Here is a 16453-nt window from a genome sequence, read left to right as displayed (position 1 = left end):
TGGTTTGTGCAAATTATTGTTTTAAGTGCCATGTTCAACACAGGTTTGGGTCTTCTCAGAACTTATGTTCAACTATGCTATTCTGGCCCGTTACAAATTTGAAGAATCCTTGTGTAAAAACCTTGGAACTCGTAAGATGATAACACTTTAAAGTTTTCTGAATTAAACACGGAGAACGTGAAAACAATTTTTGCCAACAAACCCGCTCAAAACAAACTTCAAATCCGATGCCTGAAAACACAACTTTGCAAGAATTTCGGCAGTTTTGTCTATCCCTTTTCAATTTTGACAGCTATATACGCAACAAATTAAAAAATTCATACGATGTATTTTTTGAAGAATCTTACTGAAAACGAGTATTTTTCTTTATCAAGTGACTGTTCAACACCATATGACGCAATAAACAGAGCCACAGGACTGGTAATCTGAACTGTTATTCTTGCATATTTTTTGGACATTCTATGCTAATCAATTGTATTATGGACAGGTTGTTCCTAAATAATAATTTAGTCTGGGGTATATATGAGACTAAAAGCATAGAAAATTTGTAACTGAAAATATGTTAAAATTCTTCTTTGGCTATCTTGGAAAAGGGGTTAGGTTAGGAAAATGAAACTTTCAGGGATGGGTCTACAGGCTAAAGTATGTCCAAGAAAGGTATTTTGAAGTAGGCTACCCAGTAAATTTTTGCCAAATCATATTATTGACTTACGACTAAAGTGAATATACCACTCAATGCCTTTTTTAATGCTCTTTACAAATATAATAATCATTTTTGTCGGAAATGAATTTTATCCCCACCCTTATAGGCTATATACCAATTCAGGGTATATATTTTCACATTAGGGGTGTGGGGGTATATTTTATTTCTGATGTAAATGGGAGGTAAGTTTAAACTTTACAACCACCCCCCCCCACCCCGAATGTGCAAATATACACCCGAATTGGTATATATAGTGGTGGGGGTAAAATTCATTTCCAACAAAAAAGATTATTATATTTGTAAAGAGCATAAAAAAAGGTGGTAAAGTTCTACAAAATCATAGGCTATTATTGAGTTAGGACAAAAGTGAATACACCATTTGATGCTTTTTTTATGCTGATTACAAATATAATAATCATTTCTATCGGAAATGAATTTCAGCCCCCCCTATATATGCCAATTCAGGGTTAGGTTAGGTATATATAGGGGGGGGCTGAAATTCATTTCCAATAGAAATGATTATTATATTCGTAATCAGCATAAAAAAAGGCATCAAATGGTGCATTCACTTTATTCCTAACTCAATAATATAATTTCATAGAACTTTACCAAAAAGGCATTGAGTGGTATATTCATTTTAGATGTAAGTCAATAATATGATTTGGTAAAAATTTACTGGCTACCCACCTTGGTAAAATTCTAGGCTACTTTTGGCTATCTTGTAAAGGGGTTAGGTTATGAAAATGAAACTGTCTGGTATGGGTCTAGAGGTTAAAGGGTAAATTTTTCACATTTCATATTATTAACTTACAAATAAAGCAAACATACCACTCAATGCCTTTTTTATGCTCTTTCCAAATATAATAATCATTTTTGTTGGACATGAATTTTACTCCACCCCTATATATACCAATTCATGGTATATATTTGCACATTAGGGGGGTGGGGATAAAGTTTAAACCTACCTCCCATTTACATCAGAAGTAAAATTTGCCCCCACATCCCCCCCCCCCCCCTAATGTGCAAATATATACCCTGAATTGCTTTATATAGGGGTTGGGCTAAAATTCATTTCCAACAGAAATGGTTATTATAGGGTGAACTTAGGTAATTTTGACCCTATATCAAGGTTTTTTTAGTGTAATTTGGTCCCAAAATTTTTCTGGAGTTGCTGGCACAATAAAAACCATTTGAAGTTGTTCTTGGTCATAGTAGTATTATTCTTCATGATCTAGAAAGTTCACAAGTTTCGTTGTTTCTGTGACTTACTGTACCCATCTCAGAGGGGTCAGATTTACCCCTAGTCTGGGGTAAATCTGACATCCCTGGGCATATCCTATGTATGCAAAGATAAAAATTATGTCACCTTAAGACATGATAGAAGATACCTCTATGTACAGGGAAACCATACAAAACAAAAACTTTTGTTAATAGTTTGTATGTGCCACAGAATAATGCAGGTTTTCTGCTTACTATGGGGTAATTCTGACAATGTCAGTCTTACCCCATGCATAGAAGAAATCTCTGAGAATGGTATTTTTAAATTTTTTTTTTATAAATATGAAAAAGGTAACACCTTAATTCAAATAATAGAGAAAGATTGTAATTTCAATTAGTATAAGAGTTTTTTTTTTTTTTGTTGAAAAAAGTAATTTTTATTGAAAAAACAATTTCAATCAGAATCAGAGGAAGTTGACAAAGCAAACTTTTGATCATTTGTGCTTCTTAGTGTGAATCTTGTACAGAGTGATGACATGGCAAATTTGGAATGATAGTAGAGTGAAGGGACCAGCCCCAGAAAGCTTTAATGGTCTTGCAAAGATGTATTCTGCTTCAACTTTGTCAATGTTATCTTTTTTTGGCCAGTTGTATGAATAGTTGGCTAGGCTCAGGCAGCAAAGATATTTTATGCAAACAAGATTTTCGTCAAGAAAATCAAGCACCCTTCCGATATACAAGCCTTGTTGATCAAGTTTGCTGTTGTGTGCCACAGCGTAGTACTCATTTAGCTGTATTTTTAGCTTCTTTTTCTCCTCTTCTTCATTCTCACTATCAACAGTGTAACTTATGTCCATTTCATCAGTTGAAAAACCCAGAGAGATGTCAGAGTCTTCACTGGAAAGATAATCTTTCGTTTTCTTTTTCAGGTTTGGCTTGTTTGTCTTCTCTTTTACTTTCTCTGTTTTGTTCTTGAGCTTTTCTTTTTTCTCTTTCTCTTTTTGTTCAAGAACTCTCAAAGCCTCTACAGAAGTGATTATTTCATTTTCCCAAGCAATTCTCTGCCTGCCAGATGTCCCAGGTACTGAGACATCAAGAGGAGGGCAGTGTGCTGAGTCCAAGAGAAGCTCTTCAAAGGATTTCTCCAACATATGAATCTTTTTTGGACTCACCAACACTGAAACAGTAATCATCAGTTGCAGTATTCACTGTGGTTATCACTCTTGTTAAATTCTGACTCTCTGATTTCTTTGTCTCAACATATCATTTTAACTTGGCTGGATCAAACCTGGATTAACTGCCTTGGCTGGATTAACTTGCCTTGTCAATCACATTGCAGTTGATACATGCTAGAATAGCAGAATCATAAATTCCTGTTGTTTGAAATGATTTTTTAATCAGCAGAGGGGTAAGGTAAGTCTCCCAGATCTGACATAAAATTTTCATGAGTCCTTATTTTGGTAAGACATCACATGGATGTGCTCATTGCCAGTTCACAAGCTTCTGCTCATAGGACAATTTCAGCCCTTCAAAAATAACTCTGTCAAGTGGCTGCAGAACATGGGATGCATGGGCTGGTAACTTGAGGATAGTAATATACTTTTGTGAAGCAAGTTCCACAAGAGGTAAGGATAAATGGGAGCCATGGCTGTCAAGAATAAGAAGTGCTCTTCCTTTTACCAAGGCAGGAAAGCATCTTTAAACCAGTTATAGAAGAGGTCTGCTGTCATCCATCCTTTCTTAGTAGCTGCAAAACATGCATCTGGATGGTTTTTAATGGGTAGCCATGAACTCAATGTGTTTTTCCCCAAGAAAACTACCAGTGGTGGTAGTTTCTCACCTGATGCACTAATACAGGCGAGAACAGTTGTGTTATTGTGCCCATTCCCACCAGTTCAACGCATTGCTGGGGATCCTTTTGCACCAGCGATTTTAAGGCTATCAGGATTGTGACAAAACAAAGTTTGGTCCAAGTTGTACCAGCATTCTGGTTTATCTAAGATGTCAAACTCTTCTGCTGTTTTTTGTAGCAGGTCATAAAATTCTAGAATGATGAAAGGGTCTGCTTGTTGGACAGCTCTCAAGTTTTCATGTTGTTCAGGCTTCTGAAGCAAGATGTTGTTTCTTTTCTTGAACCCAAGCCACTAGTCTTCACCTGGCCGATTGTTTGTGAAACGAGTACTAATTTTGTTCACGCTGATATATTTTTGCACTTCGTCTAGGAATTGTTTTTTGGTAAGCCCCATGCCCCACTTTTTCATGACTTTCAGCGAATTTGCCATACTCTGCTCAACTTGAGGAGGCAGTCCCAGAGGGCTTCCATGAGTAACAGCAGGCAAGTTGGGGAAATCTCTTTGCTTCTTTGTCTGATTAATTAATGTTGTCTTTGGTATGTTGTAAAGTATTGCAGCTTTTTTTTAAAGACATTCAACATGATAGAACTTCGTCTTTGGCTTGTTTAAGCTGTTCAGCTTTTTGTTGTTTAAGCCTTTTCAGTTGTATTTGCGCGGCATCTGGAAGGAATGTAGCTTTAGGGTGAACCAGGGTAATTCCAGACACTTTGACCTTTTTTATGGATTCAAAAAATTCCTCCTGCCAGCAGACTTAAAATCTCGCCATCAAGTCAGATTCGTATGAAAGTTCAGACTGTTAGCTTTCATACAGTAGCTAGAAACTTCCGAAATTTGAACTATAAAAGGGGCTGGTGACCTCATTTGAAATTTTCCCATGTTGCCCAGAATTAGCCACCAAAAAATGGGTAATTCCAGACGAGGTCAATATCTTTGTACCTGAAGGAGTAAAAAATCTTAGCTTTGGTTGGTGGTATAAGCACCCCATAATCTATGTTTCTTCCAAATTTCATGTGCGTACCTTCCGAACTAGCAGAGTTTTTCAGCTTTGCAGTCGTGATTTTGTTTTTCTGAAAATCAAATCTCATTTTTCCAATGTGTCAAACCATGGATTCTCATGATAATTTGATAATAAAGTGATTATTAATTTAAGCAAAAGGGTAAATTTCTAGGGGGTGCAACAATTTAGCTAGGATGAAAGCAAAAACATCATTTGATGCCTTTTTTTATGGTCTTTTATAATTCAATAATTTTTTCTGGGGCTAATTGCATCTTGAGTCCATAAATGGGCCCCAAAAGTGTTTTATATAAATAATCAAAGATCATTAAAAAAACCATAAATGATGTTTTCACTTTTATCTTAGCTAAATTATATGGCCCACTGTAAATTTACCATGAACTTTACCCTCCATCCCACCCCCTAGTGCGCAAATATATACCCTGAATCAGAATATACCCTGAACTGTTGACAGCAAAGTTTTGAATTGCAAAATATATACCCTGAATCAGAATATACCCTGAACTGTTGACAGCAAAGTTTTGAATTGCAAAATTCAGTGCTATTTTTGTCAATGGCATTTGAAAAATTGAAATGGTAGGAAAATGGTTTGAATCAAAAATCAAGTATTTTGCAGGTTAGGTTATAACTTCTTTGTGTGGTTACAAAAATAAAAAACCCTTTTGGTCCCTTTAAGGGCTGAAGATGCAATTATCCCCAGAAGTAATTATTGAATTATGAAAGAGCATGAAAAAGGCATCAAATGATGTTTTTACTTTCATCCTAGCTAAATTATTGTGTCACCTAGAAATTTACCAGCAGAAGATCTATTTTGTAAGGTTTCACTTTAATAACACATAAATTTTTAAAGGTCAGAACCCTCAAGAGGGAGAAGGAGTAGAGGTAGGTACTTCAAAATACCTTCCTGGGACATACTTTAGCCTGTAGACCCATCCCTGAAAGTTTCATTTTCATAACCTAACCCCTTTCCAAGATAGCCAAAATGCTAAAGTAAAATTTTACTGAAAATATAACTTACCTAGGATGAAAGTGACTTCTGGGGGAGGACTTAGCAATCAGACTATTTTATAAACACTGCAGCAAATTGTTAACTCAGTATGATAGATGCTTTTGTTATATCTGCTATTTTTTGTTGATTTATGAACACCTACATCTTATCATTACCATGATGTTGGTCAGAGTCAGAGTTGTTATACAGATTTCAAATCTTGTTAAGTAGCAATACTAGTTTCCTCTTTCAGAGAACTTCTTTGTATTTTCTGAAGGCTGGGGATGTTTATATTTCATCATGCAAATGCTTTCCATAAGATTCTGTGGTACTTTTCTGAAATACAGGACACACAAACGAAAGACTGCATTGAAATCTCAAAGCCAGTATTGATAAACAGGTTTCTGCTGCATGGTGAGAGATTGCTTGGTCTGTGACAGAGATTTAAGCTTTAGTTTTTTAGGTTTAAGGGAACTAAAAGGTAGTTTGGTTAGCTTAGATTTGGTTATGTATTTAATATATCCTATGCTTTACCCCCCCCCCCCCTAATGTGAAGATATATAGCCCAAATTTGTTCATAAACTGTTATATTTTCATCCTATTTTGATTTATTTCATTAGCATTAACCAAACTTCACATCTCACATGTGTCCTGTACTTCTGAATAGTACTGTTTCTGTCTTTAGGCTATTTCTTCAATCATTGTTGGAAAGAATTCTTTTCTTTGTGATAAATCTTATGAAACACACTCATTGGTTTTTCATGATAAAAGTGTTTTACATGCTCATTCCCATTGTTGATCTTTGTTTTGTAAGCACCAGTGCCAGTAATTTCCCCTTGGAATTGTCTGGACCTCTGATTTTTAAAAGTTGGCTTGATTTTATGTTATAATTCATTATCTTTGCAAATACTATAGCATCTGCCTATGAATTTCCATTGATACAAAATCACTTACCAATAAAGGTAAATAGCAAATAAATTGCATGATTCTGGTCTACTGACAAACACAAGGTCCCAAAGGATTGCTCACTGCCCATGCAGGAATCATATTGGTAGGTTGATGATTTAATGCTGACATGTCTTGTGTTTGGTCTCTATTATTAAGTTGAATTTAATCTAAGACACAAATGGAAATAATCTTTTCAAGAAATATGAATATACAGCAGGCTAAATTCCTTAGCAATTAAAATATCTTCCTTTGAATATAACTAAAATCGCGTATATGATCAGTCATTTTGTAGTCTGTTTGCTGAGGCTGAAGGACTTATATTAAGAAAGCCAACTATTAGTAACAACAGTTTATTTACATCCTGAGACTAACAGATGAAAAATATAGACTCAGCCTAAGGACAACTAGATAGATAATCAAGAGAAATAACACAACAAGAGGATTTAGATAGTGTTGACAGGACTGGCATCCCCTCCCCTTTGAACTTTCCCCCTGCCGAAAGTTCTCCCCTCTATGGGAAGTTCCCCCACATGCAAAATTGACCAACCAGAGAGAAAGCACAAAATGGGTAGGCCTACTCTAAAATATCAATCAGATATCCTAAGTGGTAACCAAAGGACTAGCCATCTAAAGCAGTTGTATGACAAGGCTGGTTGGTTTCCAATAATTTTGATTTAAAAAAGGACTACAAGTCTCAATTTCCAATTGTATAAGCATCCTCCAAAGTTTTCTAAGACCATGAGGGAGAGGTTAGGGATAAGGAAGGAAACCCCCCCCCCCCCACCAATATGGAATAATTTCTACTCATTCCAGGGTTTGAATTTACTATACACTTTCACAATAACAATCTAGACCAGAAATATTCCTGGAAATCAACAGTGATTATATATGAGTTTCAATAATACCCCCTGTCTTTAGAACTAATTCTGTATTTATCTGAAGTCTCAATGAGAGTTAGAATGTCTAGGCATTAAAATGTACCTTTTAAGGCATCTGTCTCCTCTCTAACTACAAAATAATCAGAGAACCCTGCTGTCAAGGTTTCAAGCTCTCATCTATAATCATTTGGAGTTGTGTATTTTTTGCCAAAGAAAGATTATGGATGTGTATTGTTTGATGTCTTTCTTGCCTCCAGGGTTGATTGTATTAACTTAAGTGTCCTAGAAGATTAGGAGAGGGCTCATACCAACAAAAAATAAAATTTAATTGCCCTTTTAAATGGCCAATAAGAATGGAGGGCAATTATCCTCTTTCTCATTCCCTTTTTCCCCAAAGACATTCTAATGGGATTTTGAGATAGCCATTTGGCTCATCATAATCGAAGACAAGGGTCACACTTAACTTATAGTTTGCTTCTATGAACTATTTGATCCAAGGCTCTTAAATGTGGATGAGGGTCACTACTCCCTCCATCAATCCTTATTTTTAGAATTCAAGTTTAGTTTTGTAAGAAAAAGAGCTTCAACAATGATAATCCTCCCTGAAAAGAGAACTCCTTCAATTATTTATCTGGAAAGAGGCCTGAAATAAGGGTCGTTATTTCCTTGGGTTTTAAAGTGGATTCCTTTGAACCCACCGTTTCATTGGGATATTCCCCATTGAAACTTGTAGGGGGCATTGCACCCTGGGAAACAAGGATAGCCTACATTAAATCATGTATATAAATAGGAAAATGAGAAAAACATATTACCATTTTAATCTGAATGAAAACACAGCTCCTTGTATCCCCACACCCAAGGATTTTCCTGATGTTACTTATGACCCCCTTCCACTTTTCCACCTTTGTGTTAGTAGGAAACTGAATATAAGCTTTCATCCCCACCCCCCTCTCAAGTAAATGTCCATTTTAACCATTTATTTTGTATGGACCATGTGAATCTTTTGGATTGAGTCCTCTGCTGTCCAGTCTTACCGTCTTTGAAACTGAAAAGCTCAGCAAAAAGTTTTTGATGTTTTTTTTTTATTTTAAATCAAATGTCTATCTTGGAATTTTTTACTTGATGAGTTTATAGCACTCTTTGGGCCAAAATCGTCATTAAACACCACAAAATGGCGGACAACATAACTCTACTATGGCACAATCATTTATTGTTACTTAAACAGGTCAGTGGAATTTTCAATTTCCTTTCTAATGCACATCTAGAATCATCCAGAGGAAATTTCCACATAGGAAAATGTCTACCACTAGTGTCAACACCCCACTATAACAACAATTAGAAAATATGTTTGATAAGGTCTGGTAAACTGTTGAGTTCTTTGAGCATATTTCATTCAAGCGTGCAATTTTATAATCTTTACAAGTAGATCAAAGACTTCAGCTCATGGATTTATTTGGCAAAATAAAAACAAAAACAAACAAGTTTCTTCAGCTGAAAGTAAGGAACAACATTAAAACTTAAAACCAAAAGAAATTATTCCAAATATTAGGGGCGATGCCCCCTCCTCAATACCCCTTTCTTCATGCTAAATTTTTTTAGTACTTTAGGTAGCTTCTGATTCTAATCAAATGGCCCATGTGTTTCAGGAGCTGTTCATAAGGAATTGAGACAAATGGTCAAACTTTCGCATAAAGAGAACCTTACCAGGATATTGAGGACAGGGCATCCTTCCTCATATATGGAATAATTTCTGTTTGTTTTAAGTTTTAATGCTGCTAATTACTTCCAGCAGTATTTTAATTAACAGTTTTTTTTATTTAATTTCTGAATGATTTTCAAATAATCCCAGGAAATCTCCCATGGAATAATCCCTCCATAAAATTTTTCCATGAAAAGTTTATCCTGTGTAAAGTCCTTCCCGCTGGGAAATTACCCCTGGTCAATTCTGTCCTTGCTCCAACCCCCCCCCCCCCCTGGAAATTTCTTGCAGATGATTCCACCTCAAAAATTTTCCTTAGCATACTTTCGTTTGAAAAAAAAGACCTGTCTTTATTTAATTTCTGATTGTTTTCAAGGTCATGACAGAACCTCCTCTATATGGAATTTTTTTTCCAAAAATCCTCCCTCCAATCGAAAGTTTTTCCCACAAAAAATTTCCCGATGGAGAGTTTATCCTGGTGATAATTCCCACATAAAGGATTTCTTCTGAAAGCAATCCCCCTCCATATTAAAATTCCTGAGATAATTCTAACTTTGCTGAAAATTTTCCCTGGACAGTTCCCCCAGAAAATCTCCACATTTTAAATGGAGTTGCCAACAAGAGAGTAAGACAAACGAAACGAATTTTGTATATGAATTCTGGCAAATTGCCCCATGTGAAGTTTTCCCAGGAAAGTTCACTCTGGATACTTCCCTCCCAATGGAAAAATCCATCCCCAGAAAATCCATCACCCCCTCCCCCACAAAAAATGTCTATACTTCCCAATAACAAGTAATATGTTTAAACAATGGGAAAATTTCATAACTTGCAGCCCTTCCCACGGACTGGGGGGTGGGGGATCATGTCATCCCCAAAGGCATAATTATTGGAATTTTCAACTATACTTAACAAAATGTGCATCTCAAAATTATAATTGGATGACTGTGGAGAAAAAGGGACATGAGAAGAGTGTTAGTTGTCCTCCAATTTTGTTGATCACTTAAATAAGGGCATTAGAACATTTAATTTCTGTCTGAATGAGTTCTCTCTTGATCTTTTAGGACCATTGGTTTGATATGATTAGCCCTGAGAAGAACAAAGAAAAACAAATAAACACACATCCATGACCTTCCTTCTGGTAAAACTTTCAAATTTCCCCATCTTTTTCAGTTGGGAGCTTGAAACCCCTGCAATAGGGTGATTTAATGTGCTGAATGTGATAGTGCAATTTTCATTAAGATTTCTTGACTTTTGAGGGATGTTTCTCCCCTTTTTCAAAAATCAGGTAAATTTTCTCAGGCTTGTAGCTTTTGCTGGGTAATGTTAAGCTTAATGAATCTGATATGTTTGGAATAATAAAAAGCCAATTCTTTTGTGTATCCATTGTTGTCAAAATTCCGTTTTTTAGAGTTTTGGTTACTATAGGGCCAAGTTGCTCCTTACTTTCAGTTTGGTACCACAAACTGTTTGATTGATCAATGTTTTAGATACTAGCAGAAGATTCTCTCTCTACTCACACGGTTGCAGTGATAACTAGAAGTATTCTTATTGGAGTTATTTGTTGTTGCTGGAAGATCATCTTCTTTGCCCTCTTCATCTTCCTTGCATACAGGGATTCTTAAACTTCTTGTTTGAACACTTACATGATCCAGCAGTACATAAAACAATTTTTTGAAAGTCATAAGCGCCAATTGGTGAGACAAACTGATCATGGTTATTATTTACAATATGCATAGAGCTGGGACAAGAGATTTAAAAAAAAAAAAAACATTTAATGGTGTGGATTTGTACCACCCATGTTGGATAAGTTTTTGGCATGGATTTCTATTTTCTCATGGTCAAAAGTGCCTCGTCATGACGACCTGAAAAAGCCCATTTTTCCTATTTTAGATCCAACCCCCATGACAAATCATCTGATCTTCCCTCTTAGGATCATACCTGTCTATATCTGTTTGTATTTACCTATAGGATAGGCATACTATTTAGCAATGGTCAGTAGGCACCCAAGGTTCTTCACCAAGATGGCTTGTTAATTTTAATAATATTGACTGAATAAAAGTTTGATTCATAAATTAAAAAAGGAAAGTTCAAGATCTTTCCATCTTCATACAACATTACAGTCAAGACTGTTCCTAGGATTGGTGGTGCGCAAAGCAAAATTAATTACGGTGCCCCCTCTCTGCTTAAACATACCTACTCAAAAGTACCAGAAGCCCCAGGCGTGGCAGCCCCAGGCGTGGCAGCCCCTCCAAGCCCCCCAACCATGACGCCCTGTGCAGCTTGTCCTGGTCACCCTCTCTCTCTCTCTTTCTCTCTCACAGAGAAACAAAATATATTTTTTTGGTAACAGTAAAGAGAGAAATTAGAAATGAAAGTGTACATAATTCCATCGAGAATGCCATCTATAGTATGTTCAAAAACTGATTTTTGCATCTTTGCTGGTAACTTGAAAAAGTTTCTGAATTATTTTAAGTTTTTTTTTCCTGTTATTTTTTACCCTCTAAAGATAAATTTTTTTTTTTGCCAAGTAGTGTTTGTATGACCTTCTCTAATTACTAGAATAAGCCCTTTTCCCTGGGTATTGTCACCAGCGCCATCTTTTTTCTCTGGCAGATCGGTACGCCATCTATAGTGTCAGTTTTTATAGCGCCAGTTTTGATTTCTTATCGTTAAGAAGCGTACTGGGAACAATAAGAAGAGGGGAGGGAACCTCTCGCAAGCGACGTATTGTACCCGCCGGTATTAAGTTACCCGTAAATTGCGGGGGACAGTTGAGGGGGTTCTTACACTTCCCTTGTTCCTAGGTTCCTTCACTTTGTATGTATTAAGCATTCAGTGCTGATAGCGTGGACCACTGGATCACTCGTTTATTGTCCTGTTCTGAATTTTGTCCAAAACAGTATCAAAAAAGGCTTCTCCAGATATTATGAAGAAACATATGTCTGAATTTTTCACACTCACCCAGGTTTGTGATGCGAGGATGCAAATCTTCCAGTTTTGCCATCCTGGGGGAATTCAGCCTAAGAGATTGGGTACAAATGCGTTTATTAATAGTGTCTCTGATATTATCGATACTATCGCAAAGTATGATGCTGATGATGTCGGTCTGCCAGTCTTTGTTATCCGCCACCCTAGTGAAGTACCACTTATTCCTGCCAATGCTTTTTGTGCGCTGAGTTGCCGTGTAAACTCCTGTTTGTCGAGCTGCGCTCTTTACCTGAGTGTATGAGAACTCTCCTGCCTGGAACAATTGGATGTCCTCCGTCGTTAATGCAAGAGTGTTTTGTCTCTTCTAAACCGTCCTATGCAGTTATTTTAAAAAACCCTCTTACTGACCTCAAAGAGACCCTTGATACCCGGGATGGTCATGATGGTATCGCAATTGTGAGATTTGATCCTGTCAAGAAAAGGTGGGTAGTCCATACCTGGGATAAAGCCTCGGCCGTTTCTCTCGCCGCCGCTGCAACTAGTCAGCTAAATGTATCCTCTCATGTCCTTAATCAAAAAGTGTTTGGTATTTTGAGTAACATCCTTGTTCTTCTGCAAAAAATCAGAGCTTATTAGTATGATTAGAACTTATTAGTATGATCGGTCTTGTTGATGCAACTAAAATTAGAAATTCCAAATCCTTCTGCCTTGAATTTCTAGACAATGCTGCCTTAAATAAAGCTATAAATGAGGGTTTGCATTTGGGATATGAGCTTTTTAAAATTAGACCTTTCCAAAAGTTACCTCCTAGATGTTACCATTGTCAATCGCTGAACCACATTGTCGGAAATTGCCAACTCCCATCGACTAATCAAAAGTGTTCACGGTGCGCTGGTGGACATTGTAACACACTTGATAATCCTTGCACTGTTATCCCGAATTGCGCCAACTGCGGGTGAAATCATGTTTCCTATATTGTCAGATGCCCAGTGTTAAAAAAAGCTCTGAATAAGGATAAAAAATGATTGCTAGTGGCAATAGATTTCGCTTTGTTTCACTTAATATTAACGGAACTATAGACAAAGATCTTCTTATTGATGAGCTTCTTGATTATGATATACTTTTCCTACAGGAACATTTTCTAACTAAAGCCAATACATATACTCTTAAACGGTCACCCACCCACCACACGTTTGTACGTGAAGCTAAAAAAACGCGCGGTTGACCCTCTGGAGGCCTTGCAACTTTAGTTCGCCTTGCTAAAAAACCTGAGCTTATTTCTTCTGATCATAATTTATTGGTAATAAAATGCGGTAATATGGTCTTCATCAATGTCTATATGCCATGCAATCGCAAGAACATTTCTTGTAATCGAGTCAGGACTCTTCTGCGAAGAATGACCAATCAGGGATTAAATTTGATTGTGGCTGGTGATATCAATGCCAATCTTCGGTCCCAGTCTGAAAGAAATGACCTGTTTTTTTATGCTTTGCCTAGTGGCTATCAGTTAGTCAATAAAGATAAGCAGTTTACCAACATTTATAACCGTGATGGTTCTAGATCAAACCTTGATCATATTATAGTTTCAAGAGGATCTCTTGTGGTTCCTCCTGTCATTGTTTTAGATGATAAAATTAAGGAAGATCACGTGCCTTTAACTTGTGAAATTGAGCCGTCTGCTCTACTGGCTTATGACCTTTCTTCTAACCATAATAAATGGTTTGATAAGCCAAATTGGAAACGAGTAAATTCTTAAGTTTATTTGTATATTCTTTGCTCGTTATTGTCAAGCCTGAAAGTGCCTTTTCACCTTTTACAAACCTCTGTAAGGTCATCAACAGCTAAGACCGATTTAACTTTTTACTATTACCAGGTTGTGAATTATTTGAAGGCAGCTGCTTCAGTTTCAGTTCCTATTGAACGTGTTAGATTTGACACCAGAAAACCATTATGGAATGTGTGCCATGAAGTAAAAAAAGCTAATCAACGTGCGAAGTTTTGACTTCGCCTTTGGATTCCTTGTGATCGCCCCAAGTCTGGTAAAGTATTTAAAATTAAGCAAAATTTGAAAAGTCAGTTTAGATCTTCTTTGCGTCAAGCCCGCCCGAAAGGTTTAGATGGCCCCTCTAATCAGAAGTGTTTGTCCAATGTAGTTAATAGCAGCAGTGTGTGCCTGCTACCGTTTTAATAATCAAAGTCAGTGATTTTGTCGTTCATTTTACTTGTGTTTTTTCTACATTTAATCATTCTATTCAGTCTATGCTTTCTTCCTTATTTCATAATACTGTTCTTTGAGTTCTTCGGCAAGTCCATATATTGTCATTATACAGTGGTGATATCTATTGGGCTTTTAAGAGTGTTAAGAAATCAAGTGCTCCTGGTATGGATGGTCTGTGATACAATCGCTACACCATTAAGTATCCATTATTGTTAACACACATTCAGCTCCTATTCCCGATGTGTTTAGCCCAATCCTTAGTTCCAGATAGTTTTCTTTCAGGAATTGTAAGATCAGTTTTGAATAAGGGAAAGGACGCAGATCAGTGTTCCAGTTATCGACCAATTACAGTGTTCTGCTTCGTGAGCAAACTGTTCGAGTATGCCGTATTGCCTGAAGTTTTGACTAAATGTGATTTATCTAATTATCAAGTTGGGTTCAGAGCTGGTTTTGGTTGTTCTCAAGCCCATCATATGCTTGGTCAGTTGCTAGTCTCGGCAAAAATGCAAAAAAGGCCACTTTATTTTTGCTCGGTTGATATCTCGGGCGCTTTTGACAACGTTGTACATTCGCAAGCGCTTCACTGCTTAGTTGAAGCAGGATTTAATTCTTCCGTAGTAAAAGTTTTACAATATTGGTGTTCCAATTCGTTGGTTCAGTTAAAATGGATGTCTGATATATCTGAACCTATCTCAGTAAAGAAGGGAGTCAGGCAAGGTGGTGTGCTATCTCCATATATTTTTAAAACTGTGCTTGTGGACTGTTTGTGAATGCTGTCCCCTACTGTGTTTTTAGAAAATACTGTTGTTAGTTACATTGCCTATGCTGATGATGTTCTGCTAGTTAGTCGTACTAGGTCAGGCCTAAAAAAAACAACTAAATGTTCTGATTAATGCTTTGAGTATGATTGGGCTTTCTATAAATGCTTAAAAATGCGAGTTTCTGTGTTTTAATATTTCTAAACTAGCTCCTCCTTTAGATGTGGGTACAATGCTACTCAAGTGTGTCTCAAAGTTGAAATGGCTTGGGATTACTTTTTCTGATACACTTTTGACTACATGCTCGTCTCTGGTTGCTAGTGCTCTGCAATGTATTCGCTTCTCGTATGGTAAAATCTCGCCTAATAGAAGGAGGTATAGCCGCCGAGGCTTATGTAAACTTTACCATAGTTTTTTTTCTCCCACAATTCTTTTTCTTTCCGGTTTGCAGCTTTTAATGCGCAAAAAAAGACCGTCTTCAGCTAAGGAGAGGCTATTTTAAATATTGTAAAGTCCTGCTATATTTACCAAGGTGGTACAGAAATCACAAGATTATTTCTCATTCTGGACTTATCGACCCTCTAGTACTGCTTGACAACATCGCTAAGGATCTGAGGACCAATACTTCAAGGAGTATTTATGCCAGTGACCCCCTCACTTATTTTTTTTTTTCAGATTGAAGATTTATAAACATTTTTATGTTATTGATGTTATATTTTTATTATCATTTCCATAGGGATAATATCATTTTGTTTTTTCTTTTTTACTCCGCATTTATTTTATATTGCGGGTAATAAATAAACTTACTTATTTACTATAACTTAATCAAGATAAATATTAATATTAGGAGAGGCGCAACCAAGGATTAATACAATGTTGATGTAAATTTTTGCCAATTCTCCTTCCACAGTATACATTTATGTATACACGCTTGAAAACGGCAATGAAGCTAATCAAAACTGTTGGGATAATTGTGTCAAAATAAATATTTGAATATTATGAATGACAAAAGGCACAACTTTTAACAATCTATCTTATGTAAAACGTGGCGGTAGAAAGTCCTTTCATTCTAGCCCAAGAAATTGGGATCAAGCTGTATTTTCTTGTGCAGCTTATTGGTTCATATATAGTCAGGCCAACGGGTTTCATAGTAGGAACATGATTGAATATGGTCTTGATCTCCATTTACTATGATTATTGGTTGGTAGAATTTGACGTCTTCTATCCCTGTTTTTTTTAAGACTCCG

General features: G+C 36.5%; 1 protein-coding gene across 2 annotated transcripts in view; it reads left to right on the top strand.

Annotated features, from left to right (window-relative positions):
* Positions 1-267: 267 nt before the first annotated feature.
* The window catches only part of LOC148950159 (splicing regulator SDE2), a 47849-nt gene continuing 31663 nt past the window's right edge, over positions 268-16453 (top strand). For both annotated transcript variants that reach the window (XM_089091479.1, XM_089091478.1), the window contains exon 1: positions 268-420. In XM_089091479.1, coding sequence (XP_088947605.1) covers positions 325-420 — 96 coding nt within the window. In that variant the 5' untranslated portion in view covers positions 268-324. The remainder of the gene's footprint in view (positions 421-16453) is intronic.

This window comes from Artemia sp. Qi Xiang Cuo, chromosome 7, assembly GCF_049724085.1.
Source record: "Artemia sp. Qi Xiang Cuo chromosome 7, ASM4972408v1, whole genome shotgun sequence".
NCBI classification, from domain to species: Eukaryota; Metazoa; Arthropoda; class Branchiopoda; order Anostraca; family Artemiidae; genus Artemia; species Artemia sp. Qi Xiang Cuo.
The sequence above is the reverse complement of the archived record's forward strand: the minus strand, read 5'-3'. Positions and strand labels throughout refer to the sequence as shown.